General features: G+C 39.6%; 1 protein-coding gene across 3 annotated transcripts in view; it reads left to right on the top strand.

Annotated features, from left to right (window-relative positions):
• The window catches only part of Dap3 (death associated protein 3), a 32,134-nt gene extending 18,798 nt beyond the window's left edge, over positions 1 to 13,336 (top strand). For all 3 annotated transcript variants that reach the window (XM_003475615.5, XM_063249590.1, XM_063249589.1), the window contains 10 exons: positions 675 to 776; positions 5,027 to 5,135; positions 5,268 to 5,360; positions 6,573 to 6,703; positions 7,937 to 8,017; positions 8,100 to 8,258; positions 8,775 to 8,834; positions 9,399 to 9,488; positions 11,120 to 11,237; positions 12,977 to 13,336. In XM_003475615.5, the coding sequence (XP_003475663.1) occupies positions 675 to 776; positions 5,027 to 5,135; positions 5,268 to 5,360; positions 6,573 to 6,703; positions 7,937 to 8,017; positions 8,100 to 8,258; positions 8,775 to 8,834; positions 9,399 to 9,488; positions 11,120 to 11,237; positions 12,977 to 13,062 (1,029 nt within the window). In that variant the 3' untranslated portion in view covers positions 13,063 to 13,336. The remainder of the gene's footprint in view (positions 1 to 674; positions 777 to 5,026; positions 5,136 to 5,267; positions 5,361 to 6,572; positions 6,704 to 7,936; positions 8,018 to 8,099; positions 8,259 to 8,774; positions 8,835 to 9,398; positions 9,489 to 11,119; positions 11,238 to 12,976) is intronic.
• Positions 13,337 to 17,564: the final 4,228 nt, after the last annotated feature.

Here is a 17,564-nt window from a genome sequence, read left to right as displayed (position 1 = left end):
AAGGCCAGCCTGAATTACACAATGAGACCATGTTGCCCCCTCCAAAAAAAGAAAAAAAAAAAAACTAAACAAGGGCTGGAGGTCAACTCAGTGGCACCATATCTACCTGGAAAATGTGAATTCTTGAGTTTGATTCCCAGTGCAAAAAAAAAAAAAAAAACAAATAAAATAAAAATTGAAAATAGCTATGTGGAAATAAAAAAAATGACACATCTGTACTCCCCCCCCCGCAACCATATTAGCATGTGTTTTAAATATCTCTATCATTTACCTATTTTCACAAGCACAGAATGAAATAGAATAAATGAATGAAATTACTAATGTTTTTCAACTTCCTCTGTAATTGTAGTCCTTTTATCTGCCAATGCCTTTGGGGTTTCTATGGAAACAGAAGCATGCAGATTATCTTGTCACATGACTGGAGCATCTTCCCACAGCACAGAAGAACCCAAATGGCAAAGACTGTCTGTCACTTCCATATCTAGGGTTTACTCTAGTCAACAACTGGCTTTGTTGTAAAGGTTATCACCTTTATAGTGCATTATACACGGAGAAACTGAAGCCAGCAGCCAACATTTTTCACAAAGATAAATGAGTGTGTCCAGCAAACCCCATTCCCTATCGAAGTCCTAACCACTTTGTGTCCATTTCTACCTGTTTGCATTGTGTTCTAGGCCCAGCATGGGGAGCAGCATGAGGGGCAGCACTACAGCGTCCCTCTGCAGGATCTGAAGACTGTGTTTCCGCATGGTCTGCCTCCGCGCTTTGTAATGCAGGTGCTTCATGTGGGGGAACTGGGGGAGACCAGAATGTAAAGTGCATGACTGCCACCTCTAAAATTAAAATTTGAATCTTAAAAACAGAAATTCAACTATTATCTTTTTTTTTTTTTTTAATTTTATTTAAGGAGAAAAGAAAAAAAAAAGCAGGCAAAGGGTACAAGTTATACAGATTTACAGAAAAAAATGAACAGTAGGAAATCACTAGTTAATGGATTACATATTGTCATCTTAGAAATAATTGTTCAAGTCACAAAATTAAAGCTTGTAAAGTGGACATTCCATCAATGATACTGCAAACAGTTCTGTTCATTGATCCAATAAAACTCTGTGATATCATTTTCTATCTTATACACTTAAATATACATGCAGTTATATAGTTTGGAGCACTTTCTTTTCCTCTCTTTTGTACCATGACTATTACACATTTTGGGTTTCATTGCTCCCACGGTTCTTATTACTTTTTTGGAAGAGAGTAAAACCAAATGTGACATAGCAGAACAGAATCAGTCAAGTCAAAAGGGTGGACATAATAGATAATGTAAAAACATAATACAAGGTGAACAACAATGGTTACTATAATGCCTCCCGCTATCTCTAATAGAATTGCCTATATCGTTAGTTATAATACAATTGAACAAAACAGTAAAGAATTAAACTGACAAAACCAAAACATTGGAGATATTGTAGGTCTTCAAAAGTAGATAAAAGTCAACAAGAGTGGGCGTCACAATGAATCTCATTATCTTCACAGCTGATGCCTAAACTTTTGAACCTGATACTATCCAGCAAAACAGAATAGGGGAACATCAGTTAAAAACCAGAGGGTGAGAGTAATACAGGGCTTTAAATCAAGGTAATGAAAAGTCAAAGTGGGTTACTATAATATATCCTGCTATTTTTTTCCTTTAATTAAAAGGATAAAGATAAAAAAGTAAATAATGGAGTGGAGATTGAGATAAAAGAGGGCATAACAACGAAACAGCGCAGATCAAAACATAACCATTTAAGCAGAATAGTGTTTCACCACCAGATAATCCTAACCTAAAAGTAGTTACCATATTGTCTCTTTCTTTGAAATCCTTGAGTACAACTTCGTATACTGTAGCATTAAGTATATCAAAACAATGTAAAACCATTCAAGAGAATGACAGCATTACAGAGTATTTAGAATCGACTAACAGAAAATGAATAATGGTTTCTGTATAATCTCCTTGTCTTTATAAGGTTTTTGCTTATACTATCGTACATAATAAAATCCAGTAAGATACAACCTATTTAGACCATTGGAGACAGAAGGACAAAAGCTAGATGAGACTTCAAAACAAGATGATACTAAATCAGTATTACCTATTAAGATGTCATTTTCTCCAAAATAGCTGTTCCTATCCTCCAATCTTCTCTGCCTCATTTCTGTTGAGCTCTTTTTCTGTCAGTAGCTGTCAGTTTGTCTTCTTCATTTTGTTCTCTGCTCCATTCGTTGTGGCCTCTCTGCCATTATTTCTGCATTCTTTGTATTTTTCTTTTTTTTAGAATATCCTGCAATACTCTCTGTAGAGTTGAATTGGTGGTTGCAAATTCCCCCAGTTCCTCTTTATCCTGGAAGCACCTTGTTTTTCCATCAATTTCCAGGGACAGTTGTGCAGGATATCTCAATCTTGGCTGGAGATTATTATCTTTCAAAGCTTGAATTATTTCCCCCCACGCTCTTCGTGATTTGATGGTTTGTGCCGAGAAATCTGCTGTAATTCTGATGGGTGTTCCCTTGTAAGTGGTCTGTTTCTTGTCTCTTACAGCTTTTAATATTCTGTTCTTGTATTGAATTTCTGGAATTTTTATTATTATATGCCTGGGTGTTGCTCTGTTTGGGTTGTAGGTAGCTGGGGTCCTGTATGCCTCATACATCTGAGTATCTTTACCTTTTGCTAAATTAGGAAAATTCTCCTGGATTATTTCTGTGAGTAGCTTTTGTAGTTCACTTGTTTGTGTCCCTACTTCTTCTTTTATGTTCTTTATCCTTAAGTTATGGATCCTCTTATCATCTTCTTGTCTTTGTATTATTGCTGTGTGTTTCTTTGTTATTTTTAAGAAGTTTTTCATTTCATTCTCCCATATTACAAGTCTGCCCTCCAGTTCAGATAGTCTGTCCTTAGTTTCTTTCAAGCTGTTATGCCAGTCTTCTATAGACTTCTTGGTATCTTGGTAGTCCCTTTGAACCTGCTTCACGTATTCTATGCTTTCTCTGTTTTCTCCATCAAACAATTCTCCCCTTTTTTTCTGTTCTTCCATTCCACCGCCTGTTTTTTCTTGGGTGGTACTTAGCATTTCTCTAACTATTCTGCATACTTCTAGCTTCAGGTCATTGATAACTTCATTCCTGAATTGGTCTATGAGACTCTCTATATGGTGCCTTATGTATATTGGTGCGGTGTCTGCTATTGCCTGTTTCTCAGAATTGGGGGCCGAGGAGTCTTTCTTGTTGCTGCCTCTTCCCATGCTGCCTCTTCTTCTCTGTTCCTTATATATGCAAGCTTATATAAGAGGCCCAGCTTCTCTCCCAGTCAGCCACAGCCTGATCGAATTGCGCCAGTTAGGTGTTCCCGCTCACCGCTGTGCACCAGGGATTTACGGACCAGGCAGCCTACGCGTCTCCCCTCCCGGCCACCGTCAGGCTCTGGGATCTGGGTTGGGACAGCCTACCAGGTCCGCCGGCAGCGTCACGCAGGCCTGGCACTTTTCACCAATTCCGCCCGAGAGGGGGATGTGTGGCTGGAGTCGCCACCGCGCCCTGCTCCCGCAGGACTGCTCAGGCCCAGAAAGTCCTCCGCTGGAGTCAAACTGTGGTAGAGTGTCAGCTTCTCTCACTCACCTCACCACAAGTCAGTGCACGCCTCCCTGCCGTTCGCAGATTGCCGTTCTCAAGAGCTTCTGCGCATCTCTCTCCTTGCCGAGCCACTGTAGAGGCAGCCAGCCGCCGCGCGGCGGGAAACCCAAATCGCGGCTTACAATGGCGCGGGGTCCAGCCTCCACACCGAGGCTTTTCTGTTCCTGTTTTAGCACCAGGAATGCATTCCAAGTTGGTTTCTCTCAGCCCAGTTCGTTCCTGAGTCAGCAGAGCATATCTCCACCTGCTTATGTCTCCTTAGTCCGCACCATTCCTGGCTTCTGAGCCGAGTCTTTCAGAGAGCCTCCGGTAGTTGCTGTTATCTGTCCGCCATGTTCTCCCGGAAGCCTCAACTATTATCTTTTGTGAATAGTACAGTTGCTTTATTTTTGACCTAATGTAATTTTCTATCTACTGACTCCTTTTTCGAGCCTGGTAAATATAGACATATCTTTTTCCTTGTATTACCCAATCAGTCTCTAGAAATTTTGGCACTCAAATAATTATTTTGAATGAATTAATATTTGCCATAGCAAAATAAACAATAGTTAATCTGCTATACATGCACACACACAAAATCCTAATAATCTTGGTCTAAAGAGAATTGAAGGCCAGGTGTGGTGGCGCCCACCTGTAATCCCAGCACTCTGGAGATTGAGGCAGAAAGATCTCTTCGAGTTCAAGGCCAGCCTGAGTTATATAGTGAGTTTAATCTCAGCCTGTACTACACAGCCTGCCTTGAATGAATAAATAAATAAATAGAAATGCTATTTTGATTAAGTTCATCTTTGTCCCTCATGGTAGCTTTCCTGTCATGCACATTGCCATGGGCACGATCTCTAGAACTGGAAAAATTTGTGATTTAACTGCAAGAATAGTTGCTGGTATTGGTATAATTGTTCTCACTAGTTCCTGCTGATTTTTTTTTTTCCCTGTATTTCTAGAGACAAGGATGGATGGTTATAGTAATATGATTCACCTAAACATAAATTTAAAATGTTTATTGAGTCCTTACTATGTATTAAATGCCATGTTAAAAATTTTATATCTTTTTAAGGTTTATCTTGATTCTACATAGTATATTTATATAGTTATATCTGAATTATTTATAGATGCCAGTTAACTGATAGAGTATGTTTCATTAATAAGAATAATCAAAAACTAATACTGGGTTATGTCCAGAGTAATGTATTTTAGCTAAGTTATAAGGGTTGGTTTTCAAATTAAATAACAACTTAGCCTTTCCCAACTGAATAAATTAAAAACATACAATTCTATGCTCTTGTTGTTCCCTTTGACTCAACATGAATTCCAACAGTGGTTGGAAGTCCCCATTCTACCTCCTGCCTCTCCATTTTCTTAGGTGAAGACATTTGGTGAAGCTTGTCTGATGGTAAGGAAACCAGCCCTAGAGCTTCTGCATTACCTGAAAAACACTAATTTTGCTTACCCAGCTGTACGGTATGTTCTCTGTATCCTTTCCTGCCTGCCTGGGACACTTTTAGCCAGTATTTCTCCTCTCATGACAGCATAGAAGAAATGCAAATGTACACTGGCAGAAGACTTGTGTCTGGTGGTGTTTTCTTTAACAGCAAGTATATTAGATGGAGAAAGGGGAACAGGAAAAACTCTCAGTCTTTGCCATGCTATTCATTTTTGTGCAAAACACGGTTGGCTAATCTTGCATATTCCAGATGGTAAGAACTTCCCTTCTTCTGTGTGTCAAGCTAGTTCTCCTGTTACCAAGGCAGCACTGTGATTTTATTTTCTGACCAAGCTCATCTAAATGGAGAGCTTTTGGTTCATCAAGACTTCTTTATAATGTTAGTGCCAAGCAGCTTGCAAAGTAAAGTACACGTGACAACAAGAAACTTAGCTGAAAATTTCCTGAAGTCTTTTGATACTAAAGGGTTTTGTTTTTGCTTTTGGTACCAGGGATCGAACTCACTATCTTGTACTTATCAGGGAAGCACTTGAGCCACTGAGCTAAATCCTCAGCCCGATACTAGGTTTTTACTTTGATATTTAATGCCCAAGAACACAAAGTCCCACCTTAGAGGTGACCACAGTATTCTGTGTTAGCTGTGTTTTGTTTAAGAAATTGGTCCTAGCTGGGCATGGTGGTGCAGCACTCCAGAAGCTGAGGGGAGAAGATCACCGTGAATTTAACTTCAAGACCCTTTCTCAAAACTGCCCCCTCCAAAAAAAAAAAAAAGAGAGAGAGACGGGTCTTGTTTTGTTGCCCTAGCTGGTCTTGAATCCCTGGGCTCATGCAGCCCTCATTCCCCAGCCTCCCAAGTACCTGGGAGTATAACCATGCATTACTTTACTTTTATGTTGCTATCACTTATGATTTTGAGTACCCATAGAACTTTTTATCAGCATTTTACAGGAGTCAGTTTGAATAGTATAAACTGAAACCCTCACACTTGGCATACATCCCTTTTTTTATTCACTCTTGTGTGTGTCTACAGTTTCTGATTCAGCTTTTAAAATGTCAGTAGGCAGAAGTAATATTAAACTACTTGGTATCTTATGCATTGAATTTCGACAGAGGGTCTCACTATGTAGTTCAGACTGGCCTTAGACAGGAGGCAATTCTCCTGCCCCAGTCTTCTGAGGAGCACAGGAGTTACAGGCCTGTGCTCACGTGTCCAGCTCTTAGGCATTGATTTGTAATGCTAATGTTTAGTATAAGGGGAACCTGATGAAAAAGCCCCTGATGCCAGAATGCTGGAATAAACATGTGGAGGACTAGGAATACAGTTCAGTGGTAGATCACTTGCCACGAATGCATGACATAAATGTAATATTCCTTGCAACTTAAAGGTACTCTAAATAAGTATAGTCAGTTCCTGCGCAGTTGGTTGTTTTTTGGTTTTTGGTTTTATTTTTTGTATTTTGTTTAGCTCATCTTTGGGTGAAAAATTGTCGGGAACTTCTACAGTCTACCTACAACAAACAACGCTTCGATCAACCTTTAGAGGCTTCAACCTGGCTGAAGAATTTCAAAATTACAAATGAACACTTCCTGAGCCAGGTGAACTAGACTCCCGGAAGATCAATGCTAGGCTTCTTTATTCACAATTGTACCTTCTTTGTGCTTCAAGTACTTGGGAGACTACACCAAATTGCTGTGTGGGATATATGTAACAGCACTTGTATGTCTTTTGTACATTTTACTTACAGTGGACTCACAACTCGAAACTCATTCATCTATGTAAAATAAAAAGACAATAGTAAACTTCCCATTTAATAGATAACAAAATTCAGATTGATTCACTGACTTTTTTAGTGTACAGCCTCAAGTATACCACAGCACATTTCCAACTATACATTTTTCTCCAGACCTTTTTGGGAACCAGAAATGTATTGGTAAAACTTTTTAACTGTGTTTTCTTGGTTGTGACCTCTAAGACTTTTGTACTGTGGTTTTAAAGAGTAAGACAGTGGTAGCGAACCTTCTAGAGCTTTCTGCAGCACACATTCCATAGGTTCACCACTGGACTAGGAGCTTATTAAAAGTGCAGTAGAAAAAAATGGAAATAGTAGTGCATACATGTCATCCCACACTCCAGAGGCTTAGGAAGAAACCAAATGCAAAGCCAGTTGGGGTCAATTAGCAAGAACCTGTTTCAATAATAAGGGCTGATGAGTAGCTCCAAAGTACAGCACTTGTCTGGCATGTATAAGGTCCTGGGTTCAGCCCCTTGCACTAAAAAATAATTAAAACGCAGCTGCTAGTATCTCATTTTGGATTTTTATAGTCAGAGTCCCTCATGTATTTTTTTTCTTTCTAAGTTTGCAGCAGAGACAGCAGAGATGGGCTCACATTGTCTGTCTCTCTGTTAGTTTTGTTTTGTTTCTTCCCCTCTTTTTTTCAGTATACAGGATTGAACCCAGGGACTTTTCACTGAGCTATATCCACAGCCCTTTTGTGTTTTTCTTTTTTGAGTCAGGGTCTCTAAATTTCCCAGCCCAAGTTTGAACTTGTGATCCTCCTGGCTCCGGCCTACTAGAGTGCTTGGATTATAGATGTGTGTCACTATGTCTGGCTTATATCAAATCTCTTACAGGGGGCTGGGGATTTAGCTCAGTGGCATAGGCACCTACTTTGCAAGCATGTAGTCATGAGTTGGATCCCCAGTACAAAAAAAAGTCTTATAGGATATATGAAACAGATTTAAACTGACTCCTATTAGCCTTGGCCTCCTGTCCTAACTAGGGATAGGTTTGGTTATTTATAGTTTTTGTTTTGTTTCCTTGCTTTTAGATAAAAGTTCAAGAGAAGTATATCTGGAATAAGAGAGAGAGCACTGAGAAAGGCAGTCCTCTGGGAGAAGTGGTGGAACAGGTACTGGAAAAGGCCCACATGTGTAGGTATCAGAGCCTGAGGAGGCCTCCAGAAGTGCTCTAAGTCGCTCTCTTTCCCACAGGGCATTACCCGGGTAAAAAATGCCACAGACGCAGTCGGCATTGTCTTGAAGGAGCTCAAGAGGCAAAGTTCTTCCGGGCTGTTTCACCTCCTCGTGGCTGTGGATGGCGTCAATGCTCTCTGGGGCAGAACCACACTGAAAAGAGAAGATAAAAGCCCAGTACGAGGACTGGCTTTCTCTCTACTAGTTTCACTGGTTTCTGGCTGTATCATGTACAAAGGCCAAGACTTCTCTGTGTGGATCATGTACAGTACTTTCTTGGCTTGGAGTGGTAGAGTTAATGCGTACAGTGAAAACAGCATCAGGATGAGACAGTGACTCCAAGGGTTCCACTGTGCATTGGAAACTTAAGTCACAGTGTCTTGGAGAGAAGGACAACAGCTGTTTTCTTGCCTAACTTGCTCTGTTATTCTTTCAAAGTGAGGCTATGCAGTCTTCATGGAGAAATCCAGAAGCATTAAGGAAGGCAGTTGGTTTGGGGTATAGGGGCCTCGTCTCCTGGTAACAGGCATAAAGGTTCTTGGGCCAGTGCCTGTAGCTGATCCCAGAGGTGTATACTCAGGTACCACAACTGTATATGATTTAGAGCTGCTGTTGTTGGCAGTTTAGTTGTCTCATGGGTGCTTCCTGGAAAACAAGTAATGATCCCTCCATTCTCATGTTGACAACTTACAGATTGCACCAGAGGAGCTAGCACTTATTTACAACCTGAGGAAGATGATGTGGAATGACTGGGTAAGACCACGATGCTTAGCATGCTTAGCATGTTTCAGGAGTGCTTGTGTTTTCCTTTTAACTGTATTTCGCTTTGTAGTCGCTTGGTTCTGAAGACTAGAATATTTAATTCCTATAACTGTCAATTTAGGAGTAAAGTCTGGAATAAAATTTATGTATTTGATTTCTAATCTTTTAATTTGACTGGAGTAAGATCAAAACTGTTTTATCCCATTATTGACGTGTTTGTGTATGTGCATGACAGCGAGTACTACAGACTGAACTGAGAGCCTGTGCACTGAGCTATGTCCCCAACTCCCTGGCCCTTTTTTGAGACAGTGTCCTGCTAACCCAATTTGCGCTTGCATTCCTCTTACCTCAGCCTCCAACCATGCCATAATTACAGACATGGACCACCATACCTGGCTCTCATGGTTTTATTTGCAATTGTTAACAGTATCTTTTTTTTTTTTTAACAATATCTTTATGTTATCTTTGGAAAAAGAGTTTGAAATCCAAAAATATATATGCTAAGTTGATACTATTTGAGCTTTTTCTAATCATGCCTTATTTCCTTTCTTTCAGCATGGAGGTGCCATTGTGTTAACTTTGAGCCAAACGGGGTCTCTCTTCAAGCGCTCAAAAGCTTATCTGCCCCATGAGCTACTGGGCAAGGTCAGGTCATGGAGAAATTTGTTTCCCCTTGGATAACCATTCTGTCTAAAGAAATACCACTTTATGAATCTGTTTGTTTTGATACAATTTCAGGTTTAGAGAAAAAATCTTGTTCTTATGTTGCCTTTACCCAGATTCCAAAAGTTTTAACTTTATCATATTTGCTTTTTTTCCATTTCTCTTTCTACTTTGTGTTCTTTTAGATAAGGTCTCATTGTGTAGTTGAGGTTGGCTTTCACCTCACACTGTGATCTTCCTGCCTCAGCCTCCTGAGTACTGGGATTGCAGGCCTATGCCACCACACCCAGCCCTTGTGTCTGTCTTTAAAATAAAAAAAGTAAAAGGAAAGATTCTAATTGTATATCCAGAGCACAGAGAATTGACATCGGTATAATATTTGAATGTGTAAGATTTATTTTGATTTTGCCAGTTAACCCAATATTCCAATATAGAAAAAAAAAATATTCAATAATTTGTCAGTTTAGTTGTTGTGTCTTACATATAATCTGGTAATTCCTCCACATTTTGTCTTTTATTATCTTACGTTTCATGGTTTTGAAAAGTACTGCGTCAGTTATTTTGTAGCTGATTTTCTTTGCTTGTCTGATGTTTCCTCCTAAATGTGTCTTCTCAGCACATTACATCAGGGAAAACATGAAATCTATCACTTGCTTTACTCATGTTGTTCAATTTGACACGGTAGTGTCCATCTATATCTCCTCAGTAATTATTTTCCTTGTGTAATTAACATGTTTCCCTGAAAATAACACCTGGCTGGAAAATAATCAGCCTTGAAAACTACAAAAGACAAATGCCAGCCCCTATCAGCCTGTCCCAACCCTATGTGTCTTACAAATAGCCACTGAGCAAGAGAATAGTAATGGCAGGTAAGGCATGTATATTAATTAGATATTAATTATTAGTTAACATAAAGGATATTATTAATTATGAGTTTTGAGTTCATACTGATACATGCCGTTTCCATACTAGCATCACAACCTGAATTATACTTCTCCCCCTCCCATATTTCTTTCTTTCTTTTTTTTTTTTTTTTTTTTTTTGGTAGTGGGGATCAAACTCACATTTGTGCGCTTGTAAGGCAGGCACTTATGCTGCTGAGCTACATCCCCATCCCCAAGTGAAATACCATTTCTTTCTTTCGTTTGGTCTTTCTTTCTTAGTTGCAGATTTGCCAACTCTGAACTCTGAAAATTAAGAACTCAGTAACTAGTTTTTGTCTTAAGCCAAAAGCTCAGTAGTGTAGACCTGGTACTCAGAAGTTATTTGCCTTAATTCCTCCTCCCCTTCAATGATATTTTAAGGGTTTGATTGATATGTTATTTTTGCTTATGTTCCATTTGGGGTCTTTCTCCCCTTTTTTCTTTATTTTCTGGTTTTAAGTACATGAAATATAACGTGGTTCCAAAAGTCAGAACAAACAAACAAAAAAAACTACATCAGACAAATGGCTCTCCCTTTTCTCTTTAAAGTGTGATTCTTGGCTGTGTGCAGTGGAGCGTCTTGTCAGAGAGAAAGGTCAAGGAGGATGAGGGAACCACACGTGTAAGATGCTCCCTCCGCTGACCAGTCACATAACTAACACTGCATCCTCATCCTGTTTCCTTCTCCAGGAAGGATTTGATGCCCTGGATCCCTTTGTTCCCATCCTGGTTTCTAACTACAACCTAAAGGAGTTTGAAAGTTGCATTCATTATTATTTGGAGAACAGTTGGCTTCAACATGAGAAAGGTCAGTTGTTTGCTGGTTCTCAGGGCTTTGTGGTTATAGTAAGATCCCAATGACCTGGGCCGTCCCCTTTTTGAGTACCTGGCCTAGATCCCCAATCTCTCAAATGAGTATACGGCCAAGGTTTAAATAAATGAGATAAGTGGTATGATTTTAGGGCTTCAGGAGGATCAAAACCCTCTGCAGAGTTCAAGACTCTCTGGCTAAGACAAGAAATGTCTCTGGGGCCATTTTTATTTAGTATCCAAGGAAGGGGTTAGAGTAGTGAAAACCACAGGAAACTGAACAAACCTTGGGAGTGGTTCATAATAAATTACATTTTAATTTAGGAGAACTATCTTAGGAGATGATCTGCATGTTATTTTCACTACGGGAGTAAATGCCTATTTAGTTAATTGGAATTAGAGCCAGATGTTCTCAGCTGTGACTTTATCTTGCCCTTTGAGGCATCTTTCTTCTCGAATCTGAATCTGCCCTGCTACAGCCCTGCAAGTGTGTTCAATTTCTTATTTCAACCGGTTCCCAACATCCCCTGTCTTTCCTTAAAAGCTTGTGATTTGCATTTTATCATTTTTCCCCTTACCTTGGCTTCTCTAGCTGATAAGATGCTATGGAAGTGTTTTACAAAAGAAATTCTGTTTCTCTCCAAATTCTCATGTTGTCCAAAATAAAATGTTCATATAAGAAACAGCAAAGCCATGTCAAGCCACAGGCAGTTTCTACATGTTTGGGTTGCTAGAGATGGAACTCAATGCCTGATGCACGGTAGGCAAATGCTCTACTGCTGAACTGTATTTCCTAGTGTTTTGTTTTGCTCTGTTGATACAGAATCTTACTATATACCCCATTCTGTCCTCAAACTCATGGGGAATCCTGCTGCCTCAGCCTCCTGTGTGCTGGGATTATAGGCACATGCTACCACACCCACCCTTTTATTTTTTTATTTTGTGGCAGGGTCTGACTAAGTCGCTGAGTTGACCAGACAGGCCTCAAACATGTGATCCTCTTGAATCGGCCTCCCAGAGTGCTAGGATTACAGGCCTTTCCCACTATACCCAACTTTCATTGTTATAGTTATTGAACAAATTTCATTTGAGAGACTAATGCACTTGGACATCCACAGACAATTTAATATGTATGAGAACCTGCACTGACACCAAACTAGGTCTTTGCCATACCTATCCTAATATATGTATAGAAAATGTTAACAAATATTAAGAGATGGGTCCTAACTAGACATAATCCCAGCTTTTGGGAGGCTGAAGTGGGAGGATTGCCATGACTTTGAGGCCAGCCTGAACTATAGATAAAGCAAGACCTTATGTACAAATTTAAAAAAAAAAGTTGGGGCTGAGGATTTAGCTCAGCGGCATAAGCGCCTGCCTTGCAAGCAGGTAGTTGTGAGTTCGATTCCCGGTACCGATTAAAAAAAAAAAAGTTAACCCTCAGTACCAGATTTAATCTATGCTAATTGAAAACATTCTGTCTGTCCATTTATATCTACCTCATCTCTGGATATGGAAGGAGATGTAGAAGAAAAGTAAAAGGTTCTGACACTAGGTAATAGTGCCTTCATACTAACAGGAACAGGTTATTAGAGATGGAAGAGTCAAAGTAGCTGCAGCATGGTGACTGGGAAAGCACAAAAAATGAGATGTTGGGGAGACTGCTAGAGAGTTCTTCTAGGAGACACAATGTAGCCACAGAAATTGCCACCTCACCTGTGCTTGTCTCCCTTTTAGCTCCTACAGAAGAAGGAAAGAAAGAGCTGCTGTTCCTAAGTAATGCCAACCCTGCACAGCTGGAGCGGCTCTGTGCCTACCTCTAAGCCACAGTCCCAGAGTGCATGGAAGACAATGGACATTTGCTTCAAGATGGACCCAGTTACAATTGGAGGTGGCACAGTGCTGAGCAGAGCAGCCAGCCCTGGTTTGGGGGATGAGACAGGTTTGCCTTGGGCTTCAGGCCTACACTGCCTCAAGTTCCTTGTGACATGACCGTATACCCCTTGTTCCTAAAACTACTTCATGTTTCTGGATGTGGTTTTTACCTGTAATATAATTGTGGATCTTTTTCTAAAAATAAAAAAGCAAGGCAAGAGACCAGATTGGCTACATTGAATCTCACTCACATTCTGCTGTGGGCAGAGCGGGCTGAGGAGAAGAATCAGACTAATCGGTTCAGTAGATCCAGATTCACAGTCTCATTCTCCCTTCTATGCATTTGTACTTTTATCCTTGGGGACCCAGGTAGAGATTTTAGCAGCCCTATGTGGGATACCCCCTCCCACAAGTTCCTGAGAGAAGCAAGCACTGTAAGATCTGTATACCAGACATTGTGCAGGATGAATTAACTTAACCTTTAATACTCTTAGGGTTATTTAGCTGTGTCATCCGTGGGAGGGTCAAGAAAATGCTAAGTCACATCACTTACAGTTGTAATACCCAGTTTGTGTTTTTTGTTTGTTTTTTGCAAACCTTTATAATTTAGATTTTATGCTTTATTTTTAAAAGTCCCTATCACAGGCCAGGGTTACAGCTGGGCGGCACAGTGCCTGCCTGTCAACCACAAGGTCTTGAGTTCAGTTCCTAGTACCTAAAGAAAAATCCCTACCACAAATAGAACTGCTACCCCAGCCCAATCCCAGGCACCCAGTTTGTAGGACGTCAGTGTTGGTAGACTAATGTGCTGGTGTCAGACACACAGACCTTCTGGCCTTACAGATTGTTTAACTAGCTCCACAAGTACAGAGACTGAAGTTGCTTTTTGGATTTCTCGGTTGCGGTGCTTCTCTATTGAGATAGATTGCTATATCCCCCAGTGTGGGTCAGTAGGCTTTGCAGCTTACGTTTATGTTAAGGAACAGGGTTACTTTAATACTGAGTGCTGAACCCAGGGCTTCAGATATGGTAAGACATCTCTAACACTGAACTATATCCTTGGTCCCTTTTATTTTAGAGTCAGCGTCTCGCTACTTGTCCAGGCTGGCCTTGACTTTGCAATCCTTCTGCCTCAGCCTCCAAAGTAATTGGGGTTACAGGCCTGTAGTACCACATTGAACTGAAGCTCAGACCACCTTTTCCTCATCCTCACCTATAAAAAGTTCCTTGGTTTTTTGTTTGTTTGTTTTTTTGTTTTCTGCCTTTTTGAGGGGGGTCTCGCTATGCTGTTGATGGCTTTGAGCTCATTTTTGTAACCCAAGCTGGTCTCAAATTTGCAAGAATGCTCCTGCCTCAGCCTCCCCAGTGCTGGGATTGCAGGCATGTGCTAACACACCCAGTCTAGTTCCTTGTTTTTTGTGCTACTTGTATTTGAACTAGGACCTTTATACTGAGTTACATCATCAGCCCTGTTTGCTGCTTTAATTTAGAGATAGGGTCTCAGTACATCACTAAATTGCCCAGGCTGGGCTTGAATTTTGTGATTTTTCTGCCTCAGCCTTTCAGAGTGCTAGAATTTTTATAGACATGCACCACTCTCCCTGGCTTAAAGTATTCTTTTTAAAAATATACACACACACACAAAAAAAAAATATACACACATACAGAGTATATTGTGTTCCTGCTTTTTTTGCTGGAAATTTAATGTGTCATTTGTTTGTGTGTAAATTAAGTACCCATTCAAATTTATTTTTTATTCAAACTCATCTTAAAAGAAGGGATTACATAGCACACAGAACTTCTAACAAAGCAGTATCATAAGCTTTGTTGCCACTGACAACAACTGGCCATCCCAGAGGAGAAGGGAACTGTGACAAGGGTACCATTGCCAGTGTGAACATCTGCCATGCTAATGGCAGTGGTCACCAGCCCCTATAATTCCAGTGCTCAAGCCTTCTGGAGTCACATGGTGCCACTGCTCTTACCAGAGTGAATCCTGACCAGGATCCTTGGCTCTAAATGAGGCTGGAAAACTTTTGGAAAGCTAAACTCAAAACACAAGCTGTATATCATCACTGATGTACACAGTCCTATTCTGAAGAGCTGCCTCATTTCTTATGGGGTTGCTAAATAGGAATCCTGAGGTTTTCCTACTCTCCTTTTTTTTTTGGTGTTTTTTGAAAAAGTGTTTCACTATATAGTTCAGGCTGGCCTTGAACTCACTTTGTAGCCAGGCTGACCACAAACTCACAGCAATCCTCCTGCCTTAGCCTCCTGAATACTGGGATTACATGCATGCACCACTGCACCCAGCAATTTTTCCTCTTTTTTTTTTTTTTTACACTTTTTTTTAATAAGCACCGGGGATCGAACTCACGACCGCCACCTGCTTGCAAGGCAGGCGCTTATGCCGCTGAGCTAAATCCCCAGCCCCAATTTTTCCTACTCTTAACATCTACTTTATCCAGACCTCTTTCCCATAAGAACCGCCTGTAGTCCTGATGTTCATAACAGTTATTTTCTTTGAGTACCAGGATCAAAGCAGTCATATTGCTTTAGGTCTTTTAAAGTTTCATTTCGCTTTTCCTTTTTTTGAAACATTTTCGCTTTTTCCTTTTAGTACAGACTCTAGCCCAATCTGGCCTTGAACTCTAGGTTGTTTTATCTCAGCCTCCCAAGTGCTGGGATTACAGCTATACCTGGCTCCTGTTTTCATTTTTTATTTTGAGATAAGTTCTCACCACGCAGCCCAGCCTGACTTTAAATGTACTGTCTTTCTGCCTTGGCCTCCTAAATAGCCAGGATTATAGGTTCGTACCGCCACACCCAGCCATACTCCTATTTTTATCTATACACTGGGTAGCTACACAGCTGACCTTTTGGGCTCCTCTTTTTCTTTTTTTTTTTTTTTTTTTTTTTTTTTTTTTTTTGTCTTTTTCATTTTTATCGGTACCAGGGATCGAACTCACGACTGCCTGCTTGCAAGGCAGGTGCTTATGCTGCTGAGCTAAATCCCCAGCCCCGAGGGCTCCTCTTTATCACTCAACTGCACTAGATTCTGACAGGACAGAAACGAGCAAAACTACCTTTATACATTTCTCTGGTTATAGAAAACATGATAGCCCCCAAAACCTACCAGACCTGAAAACAGGGTCATAATAATGTGAGGTCAATATATACAAATCAATTGTATTTCTGTTTACCAGCAATGAGCCATCCAAAAATGAAATTAAAAATAATTCTATTCACAGCAATAAGAGAGCATTTCCTTCAATGTATTTCCTTCAGTAATTATTTTTGTGTACATTTCACATTTATTAAATTTACTTCTAAGTATCTTATTGCTGTGAACAGAATTATTTTTAATTTCATTTTTGGATCTAAATAAATGAGAAAACAGTCTACATTCATTGAGTGGAAGACTTAATACTGTTAATACTCAGCTGTCCCCAGGTTGTCTTACAGATTCATTTCAATTACTGTCTGAATTTCAGCAGATTGGGGCAAGAAGCATAGTTCAGGAGCAGACCCATTGGCTAGCAAGAATAAAGCTCTAATCTCCAGACCACCACCAAATGTCTGTAACATAAATATATGTATATGTGTGTATGTGTGTGTGTGTGTGTATGTGTGGTGTGTGTTTTATATATATTTTTTATAACAATTGAAAACTGTTAAAATTTATATAGAAAGTAACAAACCTTGAATAACCAAAACAATTTTTTAAATCACTGTATTGGGAGTTTTTAATATTTTAAAAACTTGGACAGAAAGCTTTGCCATTAAAAAAAAAATGAAAAAGAAAAAAAATAATATTTTAAAAACAAATACAAAGTTATGGTAATCAAAACAGTGTTGTATTATTACTGAGTTTTGTTGGATCATTGAACAGAACTGTTTGGTCTCACTGTTTGAATGTCTACTATATAAGCTTTAATTTTGTAACTTGAACAAATATTTCTAAGATGACAATATGTAATCCATTAACTAGTGATTTCCTACTGTTTATTTTTTTTTTCTGAAATTCTGTATAACTTGTACCCTTTTTCTGCTTTTTTGTTTCTTTTTCTCCTTAAATAAAATTAAAAAAAAAAAAGTGTTGTGTATTGGCATACAAGTAGGTGTCAGGTCAATGGAACAAAACAATCCAAAAAAACCTTTATTATATTTATGGTCAGTTGATTTTCCAACAGAGATGTCAATGCAATTCAATGAAAAATATAATGTTCAACAAATAGTTTTGGGATAACTGGATGTAGATGTACAGAAAGATGAATGTTACACCTTCACATCAGACAAAAACATCATGGATTTGAAAGTAAGAAATGAACTATAGAACACTGAAAATAAACAGGTCCAATGCAGCAGTACACATCTAGTGCCAGCTACTTGAAAGGCTGAGGTGAAGGTGTTACTAAAGCCCAGGACTTTGATACCAACTGGACAACAA

The sequence above is a fragment of the Cavia porcellus genome, unplaced genomic scaffold (assembly GCF_034190915.1).
Source record: "Cavia porcellus strain 051 isolate PalLab524CR breed Dunkin Hartley unplaced genomic scaffold, mCavPor4.1 scaffold_6, whole genome shotgun sequence".
Taxonomy (NCBI): Eukaryota; Metazoa; Chordata; class Mammalia; order Rodentia; family Caviidae; genus Cavia; species Cavia porcellus.
This window is presented reverse-complemented; position numbering and strand designations above follow the sequence as displayed.